General features: G+C 41.8%; 1 protein-coding gene across 1 annotated transcript in view; it reads left to right on the top strand.

Annotated features, from left to right (window-relative positions):
* Nucleotides 1–20,332, top strand: part of PLCXD3 (phosphatidylinositol specific phospholipase C X domain containing 3) — a 92,933-nt gene that overhangs the window by 45,920 nt on the left and 26,681 nt on the right. Inside the window, exon 2 of the mRNA XM_054811023.1 lies at nt 13,664–14,372. Coding sequence (XP_054666998.1) covers nt 13,664–14,372 — 709 coding nt within the window. The remainder of the gene's footprint in view (nt 1–13,663; nt 14,373–20,332) is intronic.

Here is a 20,332-nt window from a genome sequence, read left to right as displayed (position 1 = left end):
ACAGAGTATTCTATTCAATCTTCGTATATGCAGTCAAATTAATAAATGAGAAGGCTGTGGCAGGCTGTCTGTCGCAGCGCTTGACCTGCGTCATGCAAGCCATAGCGTTGTGTCTGGTCTTCTTTTGAAGTTGTAACTTCTGCTGATCTTAAACCCTATGTTTTAGGTGCTTGGTCAATCCTGATGTAAGGATGCTTTTAAAAAATTGGTAGTTACTCTTGCTGTGTCAGAAATAAGAACTGATTTACTAGTTTTTGTAAGTTTGAGTCAAAATTCTTGTCCCGTGAATCCTGCTGGGCTTTAGCCTGATAGGTGAAGGGAGCCTTCTTCTATTAAAGAATTTGTGCTATGTGTCTGCTCACAAACCATTGTAAAATCATGTTTACAGTTTCACTTGACTGAACAAATAAAAATAATTTTTTTATTGGGTTATTGTTGTGCAGGTTTTAAAAGTTTTAAGACGTTTGCACCTTTTAAAATTTTCAGTGCAGTGCACAAACATCCAACAGGGTTTGGATTTTTTTTTGCATTTGGTATATGCACAGGTGATATTACTGCCTTCCTCCTCCACCTTTTCTTCTGTGTACAGCTGAGAGGTTTAGATCACTTTTGGAAAAAATAGTGGGGAAGGCACACCAGCTGATTCTCTCAGTCCTCAACATGATTATTTCCACTTCTACATCTATAATGCAAAAATGTTCCCCATGCTGTTTGTGTTTAGATGTCTGCAGGAAATCTGGTGGCCTATGGCTGTAGGGGCGGTGGAGATGGGGAGAGGTTGTGAGCAGTGCTGCTGCCCAGAGCTTGCCTTGCTGCCACTGTGGTGTTGGGTGAGGTCTCCACTGAGCTGATTAAACATGAGAATTAGCGTGCTCCACTCTGCACTATGACCTGACCTCGTAGCCCTTTTTCAGTTTTCCAGTGGTGCTAATCTTATATTTGTTTAAGTAAAGACTGTCTTGTTTAAAACCTACGTTTGATGAAACTAGTAATGCACTTAATGGTGAGCTTTTAGAGTGCAGTAATCTGGGGCTTTGGAAAAGCCCCCGCCATTCGCCTACTGCTCCACCATGCTGTCTTCTATGCGCTGTCTTCTATGCGCTGCCTGCGTGAAGTCTGCAAGGAAATCTGTCTGGGGGTGGTTTGACTGGGAAGAGGTGTGAGGCTATCTACACTTAGCAGTGTCTCAGAAAACATTACAGCACCTCCTCCTACATAAATAATTAGAGGATGGTAAGGAAGTTACTAAGTGAGAAGGGAAACATGCTCTCAGGAGGGCAGCAAGTTTTTCTGTTAAAGAATAGTTTCTTTAGCAGAATTGGCCTTGTGATGTCCATAGTTGTGAACATGTTCACACTGTTTGGAGAGCTAGAAATATAATTACAGCTTGTTTTTTCTTGTTTCTTTACCTTTCAAGAGTATTGAAAATTTGAAATATGGAATTAAATGATGTAGTATTCTAAGAACGACAGGAGCTGGTCTTTGCGCTTGCAGGAGGGAGCTGTAAGACGCTGAATGTGGGTACTTTTATGTACACTAAATGTGTTAGTCTGAATTGAATAATGAGTAACCTAATCAGATTTTTAGCCAAGCTTGCCTGTTGTACTGTGATAATTGCCAGTTTTCTTGGGCCTTAAAGCCAAACAGATCGTTCCCCACCTTCCAAACTGTTTGATTTTAGAAGTGAGTTCCTTATAGGAAAGAAACAGTGCTTAGGTGAGGCATTCATCTTGGCTCAGTCTCTTGACCAGAAACACTTCCCCAGTGCAGGCACTGCCATAGTCCACAAGCTATCTCTTAGAAAACAACTGAAAATGGTAATGGCGTTGGCCTGAGTCAAGGGCGGTTCGTCATGGTCATGGACATTACTGGCAATGTCAACAGTTGTAGGCTCCCCTTGGAGGCAACTGTAGTTGTGTTCAAAAACACAAAACAGAATGATCCTCAGGAGTATTCAATAGATGATAAGGAAATGCCAGAGGAACAAGAGTAAGTAGTTGCTTAAAATCTTTTCTTGTGGGTGAAAATTTTATTTTGTAGGGAGGACAAAAATGCAGAGTCATTCCAGGTCTGAAAATTGGTCACTAGATATGGTATGCCATCTCCAGTTCTTCTTTCTTCCTATCTAAGAAGCGGGTTCGGACAGGTCTTTTTGAGCAGTCTTCAATGATTTGTAGTAATCTGTGCAAACATTTTTATTTCTTTCACTTCTCTTTGGCCTCAGAAGAAGGGAGGGTTGGACCAGGTGACCTCCAGAGGTCTTTTTCAAACTCAACTATTCTGTGATTTTCTGAAGGATAAACTCTCTGTTCTATATTACGTTGATCAAAGAGCAGTTGCTTTGCACTGGGTTTTGAATGTTTTGTACTTTGCCACATGCACTCTAGGCTGTGTCCATTGATCCATAGCTGGTGTGTCTGTTGTAGTTGTGCTGTGACATTCGATGTGGATTAAGGTGCTCCAGCTGAGATGTTTTCACTGAAAAATGCAGAGTTCCACCTGTGACAGAAGTAGTATTAGAAACCATGTCTGGCAGCAGTTGACAAAATATGACTTTGAAGTGGTTTTTAATACAAAGTAGTTGTGCTCACCCTTGCAAGCAAACCATGTTTAAATGTTTGCATACTAATTACTGTGCGCTTACCTGGTTTCTCGGATTGTCCCTCTGACACACAAAATTTGCCTGCAATAACAGTCCCAATAAGGCAGCACAGTGCAGACTCCTGATGCCACGTCCCTAGGCACAGGACCAAAGTCCAAATTATGGTTATGTGCAGTTCTGATGGGTGGTCCAGGACTCACCTGGTGGTGGACGGAAAATGCACCTTTATCTCCCACAGGAGGAGAGTGGGGGTTGAGGCGGAGGCTACCAGTTCTGGGAAGTAATGGGGCAGGAAGGAAGCAAACATTTCCTTTCCTTTTCACACATTATCATCGAGGTCTTCAAGGCAGAGGGGGGTACAGGTGGAGGAGGAGAACAGGACAGCCACAGTGCATATGAGCAGACCGGGGAGTGGATAGCTGATGGGGAAATTGTGATTGTACTGTATTTGCAGCAGCATCTAAATTATTGCAAAATTAACAAATGCTGCTTTAACAGCTTCATTCTCTGTCACTCCTGTCACCTTTTTTGCTTGCGTTCTCAAACACGACAAGAATACATTTTCTCTTTTGTCACTGCCTGCCTCTTCTTTCTCCCTGATATTCGATGATGTCAATTTATCTGGTCTTAATGTAACTCCAAAGCAATTTAGAATTCTATTCTTCTGAAAGAAGCTAAAGCAAAATGGGGCTTTTTCCTGCAGACATTCGTGCACATAATTAAAATCATTCAAACAGTTAAGTGTGCTTAACTGCTTGGGCTCTGAATTTATCGGTAATCTCCCACTGAAAACTGAAGTTAATTCATCTCCATAGTTATCATTTGAAAGCATTAAAATGCTTACTTAACAGGTTAAAGCTGTTGACTTGGGAAGATTTAACTGGCTGGATATAAAGTTGTTTGTGCTGTATGGCCTGAAAAGAGATTTGATTTAAAGAGTGGAATGACATTTAAAGTTTGTTTAATGGGCTTATTTAAAAAATGTCTTCATTTTGGTTTATGCCTTTTTTCTTTTTTTTTTTTTTCAACAGAAGATTCAGGGGTTAATTCATCTCCATAGTCATCGTTTGAAAGCATTAAAATGCTTACTTAACAGGTTAAAGCTGTTGACTTGGGAAGATTTAACTGCCTGGATATAAAGTTGTTTGTGCTGTATGACCTGGAAAAAGATTTGATTTAAAGAGTGGAATGACATTTAAAGTTTGTTTAATGGGCTTATTTTAAAAGTGCCTTCATTTTGGTTTATGCCTTTTTTTTTTTCTTTTCTTTTTTTTTTTTTTTTTCCCCCAACAGAAGATTCAGGGCTTTATAAACAAAAAGTGAAATAGCTCTTCTGTTTTCAACACTTGAGAGGGGCTGATTAAGTTTGATTTGAGTTATATATGGGCTAGCTCACCACCTACAAAATCCATGCTGTGCTGGTTTTGGCTGGGATAGATTTAATTTTCCTCACAGTAGCTAGCAGGGACTATGTTTTGGATTGTGCTGAAAACAGTGTTGATAACACAGAGATGTTTTCGTTACTGCTGAGCAGTGCTTGCACAGAGCCAAGGCCTTTGCTGCTTCTCATCCCCACCAGCAAGTGGGCTGGGGGTGCACAAGGAGTTGGGAGGGGACACAGCCAGGACGGCTGTGGATGAAGGGGGGATGTTTGGCATGATGGTGTTTGTCTTCCCAAGTCACCGTTAGGCGTGATGGAGCCCTGCTCTCCTGGAGATGGCTGAACACCTGCCTGCCCATGGGAAGTGGGGAATGAATCCCTTGTTTTGCTTTGCTTGTGTGCACGGCTTTTGCTTTACCTATTAAACTGTCTCTATCTCAACCCATGGGTTTTCTCACTTTCACTCCTCTGGTTCTTTCCCCCATCCTGCTGTGGGGGAGTGAGCGAGCGGCTGTGTGGGGCTGAGCTGCCATCTGGGGCAAAACCATGGCAAAGACTAAAAAAGACTCGCTGCTTCAGAGCGTGCACAAGTAAACTGCTCATTTAGCTATCCAGGTAAAATTCCTCCTGAAGCAGACAGCAAAATTGGCATCGCAGTGAAATATTCTTTCATAACCTTGTCAGCAGTAGCCTCTGCCTCTTGTAGTTGCCAGCTGGGGTTAAACCACGGCACAGGCTCATAAAATATTTTTTTATTACTTTCTGATCAGACAATTCACTTGAATAAAACCCTAATAGTCTTACATATTAAAAAATATTCCTCTCATCTAAAGAAAAGTCAGACTTTTAATTTTTAATGAAAATCCCAATTTCCATGCTGAGACCAAGTTACAAGAATGTGTGGTGGTTTGGCTGGCCAGGACTCTAGGAACAGCACCTAGTGCTCTGACTTTCCATTGAGAAGGTTTTCTGAACCTTCAGAAGGCCAAAAGGTAGGTATGATCTTGCTGGTGCTGCAGGCAACTTTGCCTGAAAAGCTTGACTAAGTTATGGGCAGTGCAGGAACTCACAGGTAGGGAGTTGCAGAAATCCCATGCAACTGTTGGAGGTTGAGATGGGGAGAAAAAACTGTGAATGAGCTTCCTCCCCAGGTACGTGCCCCCTTAGCTAACCATGGCAGTTTGCCTGGTTGTGGCCATGGGGTTTGGGTGGGTGAGACCTGGGAGATGGCCAGCTCAGTCTGTGCAAGCTTCTTAATTCAGACACAGAACAGAACAAAAGTTTTGGGGATTGCAGGGAAGAAGCTCCCTGGTCTCTTTGCAGAGGGGCAGTTTTATGTTTCTCAGTTTCTCTGCACCATATCTAAGTTGACTTGCATGGGGCTGTCTGTGCATCTTTCACTGGTTTATCTGGAAACAGCAGCATGCTGCTTGAAGGCCCAAACTTTCTCACAGAGTTTTGGCAGAGTTTATGAGTCTAGAAAGAGGTTTTATGAGTAGCAGTGAGTTGTCTGTACACTTTACATCGTAACAATGTGATCAGATACATAGCCAGTGGGCCTGTGTATACAAGAATGGGTCATACATGTACTCTTGTTCTGACTCTGACTTGTTCATTATCTGGATTTTTGCATTACCTGAGGTAGTGTCTGCCTCTCTTCTCGTTCCTTTGGATCATGGAGTGCTGAGTGTTTATACATGCCTAAGCCCTGTGGCCTTTGGTTGGTGTCAGGGGTGCACAACTGGTGATGAACACTGGAAGAACAGCTGAGAAGTGAGGCAGTTACCTGTGGGGAGGCTGCATCACTGCTAAATCTATACTCTCTTTTTTCCCAGTTGTTTTTGGTTTTCTCTCTTGGGTAATATTTTTATCAAAGAAAGCTTGTATAACCCAAGCACTTTATATGCTGAAGGTAAATGGACTGCGAAGTCTGAATTGCACTGCACTTGGCAGCACCTTTTGGCTTCCTGATCTGTGTTGTGGCTGTGGTGAAAACCAAACAGAGCAGTTTGGTGAACAGTGCTCAGCCATCTTAAAAAGAAGGTAAAACACAATATTGAGGTTCACCAGCTGTAGTGGTCATGACTAGGCTTTGCTATTCCTTCACATAGCAGTATGGCTACATAAAGTTTCTTAGGGTTTTTTTCTTTGTTTTATTGATTTTTAAGGCCAAACGAGACAGACCAAATGAGGTCGTGAGAACATCTGCATTGGTCTTCTGTGTACCAGAGGTTATGGAATTTGTCCTAGCTGTTCTCCAGAACATCCAAGAAAGGTGGTGTGATCTGATGTCCATCATTGTATAGCCCTCATTGACAAGGATGTTTTCAAAAAAGTGAGACTGCATTGCATGTGACTTTGCAGCAATAGTCACCAAGGGATGATATAGGAAGACAACAGCAGGTAAAGCATTTAATGACACCCAAAGTGGTAGTAAAAGACTCCACTTCCAACAGCTGTGGGATAACTCCCAGTGCAGAGACAAGAGGAGCTTGAGGTCTGTGGGGGAAGGGAAGTAAAACATGCCAAAAACAGTGAAACTTTGCTTCTATCTGTTTGTGGTTTTCCTGTGACTTGTGGATCTTCAGGGTGTGATTGCTGCTGTCAGAAGTGTGTTGAGCAGTGCTGTTCAATTCAGTACCTCTGTTTTAGGTGCTGTTTACCAGGCAGTTATTAAAAGGGATGGCCAGAGCCGACAGTGAGGCAAGGGGAGGGCAGAAAGAAGTTCAGCTACACTTGCTGGCTTTTTTTTAATATGTTAAAACTTAGCCACCAAAAATAGTAGTTTCTCTGTGCCTCTTTGTAAATCTCTGTGGGACAGAAGAAACGATTCTAAAGTGAAACGCATGCTCCCCGAGGGACTTTTTTCAGCACTGAGCCCAATTATTTTTTAAATGGGGGGGTTTAGCCCTCCAGGGAAGCCATAAATATGTCCATAGCTGAGCTGTAGTGGGTTGTATATTCCCAATTGTCCTATTAAGGGAATTCAGCGAAGAAAACAGGAGACCGTTCTCACTAGTAAAAGTACTAGCAGCTGTTTTCTTTCAATGTAAATGATACTGCACATTTTACTCTTGAATGTCTAAATAGTGTTTGGCCACATCTAAGTTCATGAAAATTTAATGCCTCGGTGGTTGAAATTGGCTACTTTTGGTTTTGGACCATGGCTGGTGCAGACATTTTAAGTGTCTCTTGATAATTGCTTTTAAGGTTGAGAGAAAAGAAATAAATCTTTTGTATCTTGAGGAAGGGGGTAATGAGCAGGCATAGACTAATTTACATTGGAAAGGAGCTCCAGAAGTCATCTGATCCATCCCCTGCTCAAAGCAGAGCTAATCCAAGTTAGGTGAGGCTGTTAAGCCAAACATTGAGAATCAGGGATACAGAGTCGTCATGCAGGGCTCCTACCCCAGGGCTTAACTGGTCTTGTAGGGAAGTTGTTTCTTCCTTATGTCCAAGTGAACAAGTCTTTCTGCAGAGCTGGTTTCTCACCAGTTAGTCCCCAGCTGTGCTACTAAATGGGGTTGTCTGTCCTGGGTCCATCTTGCCTTTGAACTTCTTAATGTTCCTGTCATCCAGCTTCTCTGCTGTTTCTCTGAATACTAGCTTTCCTCTCCAGAGCATTAGCCTCTTCCCCCAACTTCATTTCACCTGAAAACTTGCTGAGGGTGCTCCCCATCATGTTATCTGTGACACTGATGAAGGTGTTAAATGGAATTGTCTTGTAATCACCTGGGAGTTTGAACCTTCAGTCACAACCTTTTGAGTCTGATGGTCCAGACAGTTTTTCACATACCTTTTAGTGCATTTGTCTAGTTAGTGTCTTCCCAATTAGACTGGAAGCATATTAAGGGAGATGGTGTTAAAAGCGTTGCTGAAGTAAAAGGAAAATTTTGTTTTCCTCAAAGCTAGTAATTCCCTCCTAGAAGGCAGTCAAGTTGGTCAGTCATGATTTGCTCTTGCTAAATCCATGATAGCTGTTTCCAGTCACCTTTTCACCATTCATAAGCTGGAAATGGTTTCCACAAGGACTTGCTCTGTGATCTTCCCTGGGACTGAAATGAATCTGAGAGGCTGTTGTTCCCTGGATTGTCCTGCTTTCCTGTTCTGAAGATGAGTGTAACTTTTGCCTCCTCCAGTCAACATGACCGGTCAAAGGTGAGAGAGGGCAGCCTTAGAGTGATCTTGGTCATGCCTTCTGCATGTTCAGATGAATCCTGTTTTGTCCTGTCTATTTATATGTGTCTAATCTATATACGTAAGCCTTAACTCAATCACCTTTTACTAATGAGAAGCAGTTTGAGAAAGAGAAAGTACTAGACAGAGAGATATGAGGTGCATGAAAGCAGGCCTTGCCAGTGAAGACTAAGGCAAGGAAGATGCCAAGTACTTCAGTAGTTTCCTTGTCTTGCATTGTGAGGTCTCCTGCCCTGTTCAACAGTGGGCCACCATTCTCCTTCCTCCTTTTTGCTGCTGATGTATCCACAGGAGCTCTCTGTTGCCTTTCCCATTTCTTGCGGGTTTCCCATCCTTTGCAGGAGCTCCAGCCAAGCTGTGGACTTCATAGAATCACAGAATGGTTTGGGTTGGAATGGACCTCAAAGATCATCTCATTCCAACCCCCCTGCCACAGGCAAGGACACCCTGCACTAGACCACGTTGCCCAAAGCCCCATCCAGCCTGGCCTTGAACACTTCCAGGGATGGGGCATCCACAGCTTCTCTGGGCAACCTGTTCCAGTGCCTCACCACCCTCACAGTAAAGAATTTCTTCCTAACATCTAATATAAATCTCCCGTTAAACCCATACCCCTTGTCCTATCACTCCACGCCCTTATAAACAGTCCCTCTCCATCTTTCCTGTGGGCCCCTTCAGATACTGGTAAGCTGCAATTAGATCTCCCCAGAGCCTTCTGTTCTCCAGGCTGAACAATCCCAACTCTCTCAGCCTGTCTTCACAGGAGAAGTGCTCCAGCCCTCTGATCATCCTTGTGGCCCTCCTCTGGACTCTGTCCAACAGCTCCGTGTCTTTCCTGTACTGGGGACCCCAGAGCTGGATGCAGTACTCCAGGTGGGGTCTCATGAGAGCAGAGTAGAGGGACAAAGTCACCTCCTTTGACTCGCTGGTCATGCTGATTTTGATGCAGCCCAGGACACGGTTGGCTTTCTGGGCTGCAAGCGCACACTGCTGGCTCATGTTGAGCTTCTCATCAATCAGCACCCCCAAGTCCTTCTCCTCAGGGCTGCTTTCAATCCATTCCTTGCCCAGCCTGTAGTTGTGCTTGGGATTGCGCCAACCCATGTGCAGGACCTTGCACTTGGCCTTGTTGAACTTCATGCAGTTCGCACGGGCCCACCTCTCCAGCCTGTCAAGGTCCCTCTGGATGGCATCCCTTCCCTCCAATGTGTTGACCACAGCACGCAGCTTGGTGTCGTTGGAAAATCTGCTGAGGGTGCACTCGATCCCACTGTCCATGTTGCCGACAAAGATGTTGAACAGTGCCGGTCCCAGTACCGACCCCTGAGGAATGCTACTCATCGCTGATCTCCACTTGGACATTGAGCTGTTGACCACAACTCTTTGAGTGTGACCCTCCAAATAATATCTTATCCACCGAGTGGTCCATCCATTGAATCCATGTCTCTCCAATTTAGAGACAAGGATGTCGTGCGGGACAGTGTCAAATGCCTTGCACAAGTCCAGGTAGGTGACATCTGTCATGTCTGTGAATTCTTTGCTCTCTCTTCACATTCCTTCTCTATTTCTTCCAGGGGGGCTGTTGCTGTTTACACCCTCTATACATGGCTTTTCAAGTTTGAGATCACTCAGCAGTTATCCATTCAGCCAAACTTGCTTTCTGCCTTACTTCCTTATTTTCTTGCATGATCGGGTGGATTGTTATGTGCTTTAGCGAGCTTGTCTTTCAATTTCAACCATTTCTCCTGAGCCCCTTGGTATTTAAGGTAGTTCTCCCACAGACTACCAATTACCAGTTTCCTGAACAAGCTAAAGCTGCTGCTCTGAAATCCAGGATCTTTATTCAGTTATTTGCTTTCCTCACTTTCCTCAGTATTTTAAATTCTTCTGTCACTTCATAGTCACTCTGGCTAAGACTGCTGTCAGTCTTCATGTCCCTAGCCATTTCTTCCTTAATTTGTACCACATCCAGCAATGCACCTTGTCTACTTAAAGGAGTGCCTGCAGAAGAAAAGTCTTTGCTCTCTAGATTGCCTGAGCCCTGCTATTCTGCTCTCCCAGCACATGTCTCTTAGTTCCCCATGAAAACAAGCACTGTAATTGTGAGGTTTCTTCCAATTGTTTAGAGAAGGCTTTGTTTGCTATCTCTTCTTGACTGAGCAGTCTGTAGCATGTACACACCATGTTTACCCCTTGTTCTCTGCCCCCATGATCCTGATCCACCGGCCTTCATCCTTGGCTCCTTGGATCAATGATATGTTGTAGTGTTGAAATAGTATGAAAACAGCATGCAATATTTTAAGAAAGTGCTAGACACTTAGTAAACTGGTGAGAAAATGTTTGCACACAAGAGGAATATCCACTTACTCCTCCTGCCTGTGTAACTTGGGATGAGTTATTTCCCCTCTCTTTTGCCTCCCCATGTCTCAGACTGTGAAGTTTCTGTGGTAGAGACTGTCCCATATATCAGGTCAGTGTGTCCCCTGCCCTATTATACTAAAGATAGCTGATTTGCAAGCACTGCTGTCTTCCAAAGATTGCAGGCATCACGCATCAGTATTTCTGAACGTACCCTGCATCCTGTCTTTATGGGAGCTGAGACTTGGTGATACAGAGAACGTGCAAGTCCACTTCTGAGTGGCAAAGTAGGATGGAAATGTCCCCATGCACCAAAGCAAAGTTGGAAGGAAACCTGGTTGCTAAAACCAAGTGTATGTTCATACAGGATTCTCTCATTACCAGGAACATAGTGATTTGGGCCATGACAGTGGAAAAGATCATACTCTGATTTGCCTTGCTAAGTATAAGGTTTTTGATTTTCCCCGAGTTATATGAGCAAGCTGGTTAGGACAACAGGGCAGGATGAATGCAAAAGGAAATGTAGATGAGTGCATGATGAAAATAAATATTTAAACGACCTGTTCAAGTTACTTATACATGTGGACAGACAAAACACTTGTATTTTTCAGTCAGGAGGAATCCTTACATACTGTTGAATAGCTGACATTGGCTTTATTCAGTGTCAAGCAAATTAAGTCAAAACTTATTTTCTTTTTGTAGTATTTAATAGGGCCTCCTTGCTGGGTTACAAAACATGGAGGTTCTCAGGGTACTGTGTGCTTTTCTCTGTTCCTTACACATAGGAATCCCCATTTTTAGGCTCAAATATGTGCATAAAGACCTTAATTACGGAAAAATATTTTTCTAAACTATCCTTTGTAATGTTCAATCACTTCTTACTGTGGTGTTTCCCCCACCTTCTGCACTCTTCTCTGTGTTTTGCATTACTGATAGCTAAAAGCTACCTGCTGACAAGGTGTTCACTTTCATTTTCTGTCATGAGAACTGTGCTGCCTCTCTCAATTTAAGTAGTTTTAAGTAGTGTTTTGCACTGTGTTGTGTGTTGGCTGTGGTGGTCAAGTTTAGCTGCCTCTTCTGCAGGTTGTCAGTGGTTGTAGATCAGACAACAAAGGACCAATGGTTTAATTAATCTTAATACCACTTTGAGCCTACTCCTGCAATCATTTGATCATGTTTATAGGTGTACTTATTCTCACATAAAGTCCTACTGAAATAAAAGGGACTTCAGTGGACAAAGTGAGGGTTTGCAAGATCCATCCCTTGCTAGTATCAGTAGCTATACCTTGTTTTGAACAAGACCGGATTTACTTTGATTTCTAGATTAGTCCAGGTTACATTGGGCAGAACATTTAATGTATCTCATTGATTTTCCCTGTAATACTGTTGAAACACAAGTCACTGCTCTAATAATTTGTTTTACCATTAAAATTCTGTATGCAGATCCGGTCCCCTGGGATATCAGTGTGTAACCAGATACTCCATGATCTAATGAGGTTCTGCAAGGAATATGCGATCACTTCAACACTTAGCAGTAGAAAGCTTAATCTAAATGGAAAATTTATCTAATATTTAAAGTAAAATGCAGTTCAAAAAGACAACCATGAAAAGCAGGAGTGTACAAAATTTTAAGACATCTCAGATTAAACAAAGCAAAATCCAAGCCAGAGTTTAAGATGATTTGTCGCGACTCTATTTATTGTTAAAGAAGAAAATGTTATAGCTGTCACTTCAGTTTATAGGGTTTGTTCCAGTTCAGTTAAAATAGCATCGCCATCAGAAATGACTGACTAGCAGGATTTCATTAATGTGATACTTATTTGCCACAGCATGTGTGCTTTGGAAAGTAATTTGGAAAAGCGCCTACAAAAGCATCAGTAGCAGGCAAGACTTGTGCTCTGAACTCATTTTGATGCTAGGATTTGGATCTCTGAGGGCCTAGTGCTACAGTCCATTTCAGAAATACAAGTCCTGCTGACCTTGAAGGAGTTTTACAAATGGTGTGACATAGGCTGGGGAGCAGACCTGCTTGCTGCAGTGAGTCTGACCAGAAGTATCCTCTCTGGCTGGGACAGCAGGAGTGCAGCTCTGCCTGCAGCTGGATGGTATTTCTGTATAAGCTGCCAGATTTCACCACCAGGTATTCAGAAGGCTGGTGGCAGACAAGAGTGATGAGCATCCTCAGGATCAGCTCATGTCTCCATAAAGCAAGACAAAGTCCTTTGCAGAAGAATGATCATGTGTTTGTGGATGTCCTTAGTTTTATCAGCTGTTTTCATGTAAATGTCTAAATGCTGAGCAAAGAAAATTGTTGGTTTTTTTGTTTTGTGGTTGGGTTTTTTAATGGATGTACCTTAAGACAGAGAGAATTTGCATAACCAAGTCTCTTACATATTTGTATTCAACTTTGTTAAATTGTGGAAAATTATTAACTTCTGTACATAGGTATGTTAAGCAGTTTGTCTTGCTTTTGTCAAGAGCATGCAGTGGAGTTGCTGTATTTTATCCTTGTCTCTATCTGTTGTACTTATGTAGCAGAGGAAGGCAAAGAATTTTAGAGGTAAATTTGAGAAGGAAAACAGCATTCAGTAACCTTGCTGATGACGAGATGAGACTTGAAATAAAGGTCAGAAAGGCTACATGTCCTTGGCATTTTTCAGCTCTTATTTTAGCTGGCTGTAAAGGTGTGTGGGGCATGTTGTTGGTTTGGTTTTTTCCTTTGGTTCTGCAAAGTAGATGGTGCACAATTCAGTGTGCAGGACCAGACTCTCCTCTTCTCGTTGGCTTTAAGGATTTATTATGTGACTAGCTTTGCTGGAGTTACACAGGATTGCTTTGATGAGAAGAGCCCGCTGACTTCAGTGAGCTTGAAGGCGTAAGTAAGAGCTAGAAGAGAGTGAGGGAGTGCCCAGACAAACAGTGCAACAAGCACTGCTTTTCCTTCAAGTCCCTGCAAGGTGCTGGTGAAATGGTGCTGCACAAATGTAGTGTACTGAGAAAAAGGACAGGGGAGGAGTCTGTGGTGAGTGTTGGTACAGGTCAGATTATGTTTATTAAGAAAGAATCACTAATGACTTTTAATATATGAATACAATATTGATCATTTTCCTCTGTTGTGTTTTTAGGGTCTCATGACTCATTTAGCTTCTACATTGATGAAGCCTCTCCGGTTGGGCCTGAACAGCCAGAGACGGTCCAGAATTTTGTGTCTGTTTTTGGGACTGTGGCTAAAAAGCTGATGAGGAAGTGGTTGGCTACACAGACCATGAACTTCACCAGCCAGCTGGAGGCAGGTATAAGGTACTTCGATCTTCGAATTTCCACCAAGCCCAGAGACCCAGACAATGAACTCTACTTTGCTCATGGTTTATTCAGTGCCAAAGTCAAGGAAGGTCTGGAAGAGATCAATGGATTTCTCACTGACCACCCAAAAGAAGCAGTCTTCTTGGACTTCAATCACTTCTATGGGATGCAGAAATACCATCATGAAAAGCTTGTCCAAATGCTCAAAGACACCTATGGAAACAAAATGTGTCCTGCTATATTTGCCCATGAAGTCAGCCTCCAATACCTGTGGGAAAAGGAACACCAAGTGCTAGTGTTCTACCACAGTCCAGTGGCTCTCGAGGTACCATTTCTTTGGCCAGGCCAGATGATGCCAGCTCCTTGGGCCAACACAACAGATCCAGAAAAACTGATTCAATTCCTTCAGGCATCAATCACCGAAAGAAGAAAGAAGGGCTCCTTTTTTATATCTCAAGTAGTGCTGACGCCAAAGGCTAGTACAGTGGTGAAGGGGGTTGCTAGTGGTCTCAGAGAAACTATCACGGAAAGGTAAGTTTCTGGTGGGTTACGTGTGCTGACTGTGCTGATTGTGTGTGTTGGTAATGTTGCTTTTCTAATGCCTTTTAAAGAAACTCCAGCAGATGTGTGTCTTCCATGCTACTGTGGGTTAATCAGAACTTGGGCATAATCCTAAGGTATTTAAAGAGAAACACATTGAAGGAGAAGCTTTTGTGTCGTGAAAGAAAACATAGCACTAAAGCCTAATGAGTTCTTATGGGATTGGCTTAGCCTTTTTTTTTTTTTTTTTGAATGCAGGGTTCTCCCATTTGTTTTACTTTTCAAATGTGGTTTCTTACCATGAGCAATGAACAACTTGCCTCGGATTTCCTTACTGGATGTGGATAAATCTGCCTAAATAATCTAGATCATTTAGGTTTTTATTCATGCATCAGGCTTCAGGTATTGGGTAAATAATTTTTTTTCATTTTGGCTCATCAGCAAAGCCCGACAGTGCAGAATTTGCATCCTTAACTACCTTTACACACCTTAAAGATGCATGGCTTTTCTCTCTGCATACCATCACACATTATATTAGGACACCATTAGAATGAATTTGCCTCCTAACAGGCCTTCATTTATCATACAGGGAAGAGACTGCAGACCACTGTTGTATACATGGAATACTGTGTTGACAGGCCATTAGTTGTTACGTTACAAAAAAAGCCATCCGTGCAAGACATGCATTATTTATACCATCCTGACTTTGATAAATCACAGCCAATTTTCAGGCATATATGTGTGACTATGTTCTTGACAACTTGGTAGGAAACTTGAAATGTAATGCCAAGACACAAGAGCTAATTTTTTTCCGTTAAAAAAAAAAAAAAAAGGGTTGCAGTGTGTAAAAAATTTATAGTGGGGCTCAATAGCCTGCTAATGTTCTGCTCTCTGCATGGATGTGCCTGTGCCAGAAAGGTCTATTGGGAACACTGTCCCCTTCTTTGAGATGAATGATGCAGTGCCTGTGACACTATACTCTGCAAAGAAAATATGCCTTATTTTTCAGAAAGGTTGAGCCATTTTTATGGCAGCTTTCCAAAGCGGCTGTTAACTTGAAAAAACAATGAAAAACTTTACCTGAAATGGTAAAACACTGACACAGACGGTTTTATAACCTTGTGCAACTGCACTTGCAGCTGTTTGTATATCTTCCACATGTTTTGGTAGGCTTGCTTGGACTGGGGATCTCCCTTTCTGGTGAGTCTGAAGAGCGCTTCTCTCTGCTGAAGTACTACTTTGTTGATGGATTTTACTGTTAAACACTTACTTTGTTGTTCAGGGATTTGTTTTCCCTGGCAAACATCTTTCCGAGTGTTCTTTAGAACATGAAATATCACAGTCAAGAAACTACCAGTTTCTTCTTAAAACTTGTTACATAGAATCACAGAAGAGTTTGGGTTGGAAAGGACCTCAAAGATCATCTAGTTCGAACCCCTCTGCCATGGGCAGGGACACCCTCCACTAGACCAGGTTGCCCAAAGCCCCATCCAGCCTGGCCTTCAACAGCTTCTCTGGGCAACCTGTTCCAGTGCCTCACCACCCTCACAGGGAAGAATTTCTTCCTAACATCTAATCTGAATCTGCCCTCTTTTAGTTTAAACCCATTCCCCTTTGTCTTGTCACTACATGCCCTTGTAAACAGTCCCTCTTCATCATCAATAAGATAGCCATTAAAAAACCTTTTCTTCTTCTCTGGGTCATAATGTGCTTCCTTGAAGCTGTTTAGAAAAATAAGAAGTTCAAATGGATTCTGGATATGTTTGGCTGAGCTCTGAATGACTTGAGCCTTTGAACTCTTAACTATACCTTTTTCTACAGCAAATGTTGAGATTATAATTAACTTGAAATGTCAGAAATAATTGGTCCAGAATACCTGGAAATGTTATTTTTTTCCAAATAGCAGCTGATATTTTCACATGAGCCACAAGTGTGTAATCACATCTGCTGCATGAATACTTTTTTCCTTCTTTGTACAACTCTTAACCATTGCAAAAGAAATGGACCTTTAAAATTATCTCCAAAGCTAGCATTTAGTCTTCCAATTGTGGCATCTACTTTTGAAATCCTACTACTTATTACTAAAATACCCTGCAAGAAGATATAGGCTTGGAATATGTGTTAATCTACACAGAAACTGAGCTCGTACATTCAGTTAAGTACTCTGAAAGTAAACTTTAGTTATACTCAGAAATACCCCTCTTTTGATGATGATCCTGTTAAAAAATAAATAGATGAGCAATTAAAAGATGCAGCACAATTAGTAGATTTTACAGATTTAACATCAAATATTACATTTAAGAAATGTTCCTTTGATATTTTCAAATAAAACCCTTAGTTGTTTCTTTTTTTTCCCCATCTGTACAGTGGCCATTTGCATTTACATATTGACTTAATTCTGAAAATAGAGCAAAGTTTAGGTCCTTTCAGATCCAATAAAACTATCAGGTTTTGATCTCTGAAGTTGTTTGTTGCTCAGGAGATTATTTACAATTCGAAGTGCAGTGGCGACCTGAGAGGGAGAATGGTTTCTCTCAGTTGCAGCATCTGTCAGACCAGGAAAGCTGCAGGCAGACTCCATGCAGCAATCCATGCTCCTTTCTGCTGCTTTGTAGCTCATGTTGTGAAAGAGCACAGTGAAATATTGCTCTGTAGCCAACACAAGGTGGTTGGTTTAATAGCTTTTCATTGCAGCTGCTTGTGGTGGTGGGTGTCCACATGTTCAAACTGCAGTAGAGCAGTCTTCTAAGGTGATGCATTTCAGAAGGAGAAGTGATGTTATTCCTCATTCTGTTCCCCACAGCAGATATCCAAGTTGGGAAGTCCATGGTAACCTTGATTAAAAAAACCCCACAGTTTCATGCTCCTAAGATTGAACCAGAACTGTTTTTTACCGATAATGCTTGCTCACAGTCTTTGCTGCTGTCATCACAGATAATACTCTGTGGGACAATAATTTGAAAGAAGGAGAAATTATAAAGTCATCAAGCTTTCTATCCTGCACAAATGCAAGAGAAAAAGTCATTTCTCAAAATCTTTTCATAGGATCACAGCTCAGCGTTACAAAACTTTGACACAGTTTTCATCCTCATTACTTGAATGAGGAAGATCGCTCGCATGCATGCATGATATGTTTCTTGGATTTGATGAAAAACTTGGAGGACTAACAATATGTTTTCAGGCTTAACATTCTGTCACACACAGTTTAGATGCCAAAAAATACTCTTTGATTAGCAAACAGTACATACCAAATGAATTACGTTTCCTGTGCTTATTGAATTAACTTCACAGTGAGGCAGCTGCCTTTAGTACATCTGAAAGGCGGTTGTGAAACAACCTTTTGATGAGTAGAGCTGTTCTTCATAATAATCTAGTTTGTTTTCTGATTTGCAGTGAAATTACTAATTTTAGCTCTGACACTGGAGACAAGCATGATATTTTCTTTGTTGTCTCTGGGGCTGAATAGTATAGAAGATGAAAAATAGATCTCCTTCAGAGGATGCAAAAATCCTGTGGTACTTTTAAAGCTTTCGAGAAATAGAAAATAAACACATACCCAGCCGATTGTCACTTGATTTCCAAATTAATGTCTAAGGATAATGTTCCTTGTAGCTCACACGTGACTAAATCCTTGCCCACCATGCTAAAGCTTCCCCCTTAGCAACCAAAGGAAAAAAAAAATAATCCTGCACATGAAAATGAACCTTTGAAGTGGAGGCAAAGCAGCCACACCATTGACAGAAGGGGTGGTAAGTAGGCCACAGAAGCTGTCTGGAGAAAAGCCATCTCTGGATGCAGTCATAAAATAAGCAGGGTTAGATTTAGCTAGCGAATAGGTCGATATTATATGAAAAATAATCCCTGAAGTTGCAAGTAGTGGGATTTTTGAGTCAGTTACTGAGGGTGCACTCTTCCAAGCCATATCTCAGCCAGCTGAATTTTTGAGAGTTTCTGTGTTGCTGGAAGAGTGGGATTTGATGATGTTTGTGATCTACACTTGGTACTGACTGACGCCATTCTTTAACTATTTTATGCAAAAAAGAAAAACAATAGAAGTGGTAGCTGCATTTTGCTAATTGTCTGGGCATCATCCTTCCTGCTTGGAACCTTGATGTCTGCCTCCATTATGGGCTGCAGGAGAGCAGCAGGCTCCGATGAGCTGGTTTGGGTTTAGGGCTCGTCAGCCCCGTAGCAGCACAGGTGGTGTGTGAGCTCTTCAACTGCTGAGAGGCAAGTGAAGACTCAGTCCCTCACTAATGAGTAAGGTACACACATGCTCGTCCCTCACTGAGTTTGATTTTGTCTTTTTCCTTTTTTCCCTTTTTTCCTTTTTTCCCTTTATTCTTTTTCCTTTTTTTTTTCATTTTTCCTTTTCCCTTTTTCCTTTTTCTTTTTTCCCCTTCCCCCTTTTTTCCTTTTTCCATTTTCTTTTTCCTCTTTCCTTTTTCTTTTCTCTTTTTCATTTTTCTTTTCTTTTCTCTTTTTCCTTTTTTCTTTTCCCTCTTTTCTTTTTTCTTCTTTTTTCTTTTAATTTTTTCATTTTTTCCTTTTCTCTTGCCCCCTTTTTTCTTTCTCTTTTCTCTTTTCTCTTTTTTTCTTTTTTGACCCCAGAAGGCACAAACCAGTCATTCTGGTATATTACTAAGGAATTCAGAAGTATTCTGTGCAATCCAGCCAAATCCTTAGTATTTCTTTCCTTCCTCAAAGTATCCTTAATTACTTTTTCAGTCTTTCCATACAAGAGGCAATCTCTGTGTTTGCACACAGGCGAGCATCTATCTATCTGCCACGTCAACAGGCCTGCAACAGTAAAATTCCAAATGGGCTGTGTATGTTCAGACTGATTTTGCTGGCAGGCATTCTAGTGGCATTTCATCGTTGGAGCATCTGTCTACACAAGGATTTTAGTATAGCCTTCCCTTGGGAAGTGCTGCTTGGTTGTGTCTGATGGCATTAAAATGCCACAAAATACAAGAGCACAGGATTTTTTAATAACTTTGTTAGGGAAAAGTATTTATCTACATACCTATTAGTAACCTGTGGGATTTAGTCCAGAAAGGAAGTTGGTGTGGTGATCACCAGCTCGGTGACCACCAACATTATTGGTGGTTTGGCTTTGGGGTGTTTGTTTGGGGTAGCTGGCTTGGTGTTTTCTTGTGGGGGGTGGGGGTGTCTCACAGTCTTTTCTTCTATTTGGCCTGCTTGAAACTTTTCTCATATTATGCACCAAAACACTTGCTTGCAGTTACAGTATATGCTGTGTGACTACTTGTAAAGATAGTATGTGAACCCATCATCACACTCTGAGCAGTCCGACCCTGCGTATACAGAAAGCAGCAAGTGTATTTCATCAGAAAAAGGAAGTGTTCAATCCCCCAACCCCACTGCTGTAAGCTGTCACTAACATCTACTTGTCTCAAAGATTTCGTGCTTCAATCTGCACGGCTGCTGTAGTGAAATTGCAAATGGCTCATTAAGTCAGCTGGATTTTCTTTGATCTTTCTGACATTACTTAGATCACTGAGGAAACTCCACAGCTACTAGAAGCTGACAAGTGCTGAGCCCGGGGGAAATGCATTTGTTGGGCCTGGGCCTAGCTGCTTTTACTTCATAGTGAAGATGGGTTGGTCCATCTCTTCATTTATAAGGTACGAAATGACCACAGAGATTTACACAAACAAGCCTCTCCAGATTTATTCACAAGGTGGCTTTCAAGCTGATAATGACTTTCTGTAATACAAAGACATTTATTACAAGCTCAACCAAATACCAACTCAGCAGGTATGACATCATCCATGTTTCTATGTTGTATTAGCGCTTGCGTGCTGCAAACCATTGCCTTCAGGACTGTATGAGTAAGTAGATCTATAGGCACATCCTTTCTAAATTTTAGGAAAAGAAACTAAGCAGTTCTGGACTAACTAACATGCGGTCACTATATGTTTGGAAGT

This window comes from Grus americana, chromosome Z, assembly GCF_028858705.1.
Source record: "Grus americana isolate bGruAme1 chromosome Z, bGruAme1.mat, whole genome shotgun sequence".
Classification (NCBI taxonomy): domain Eukaryota; kingdom Metazoa; phylum Chordata; class Aves; order Gruiformes; family Gruidae; genus Grus; species Grus americana.
Note: the sequence above shows the minus strand (reverse complement) of the source record. Positions and strands in the feature narration are given on the sequence as shown.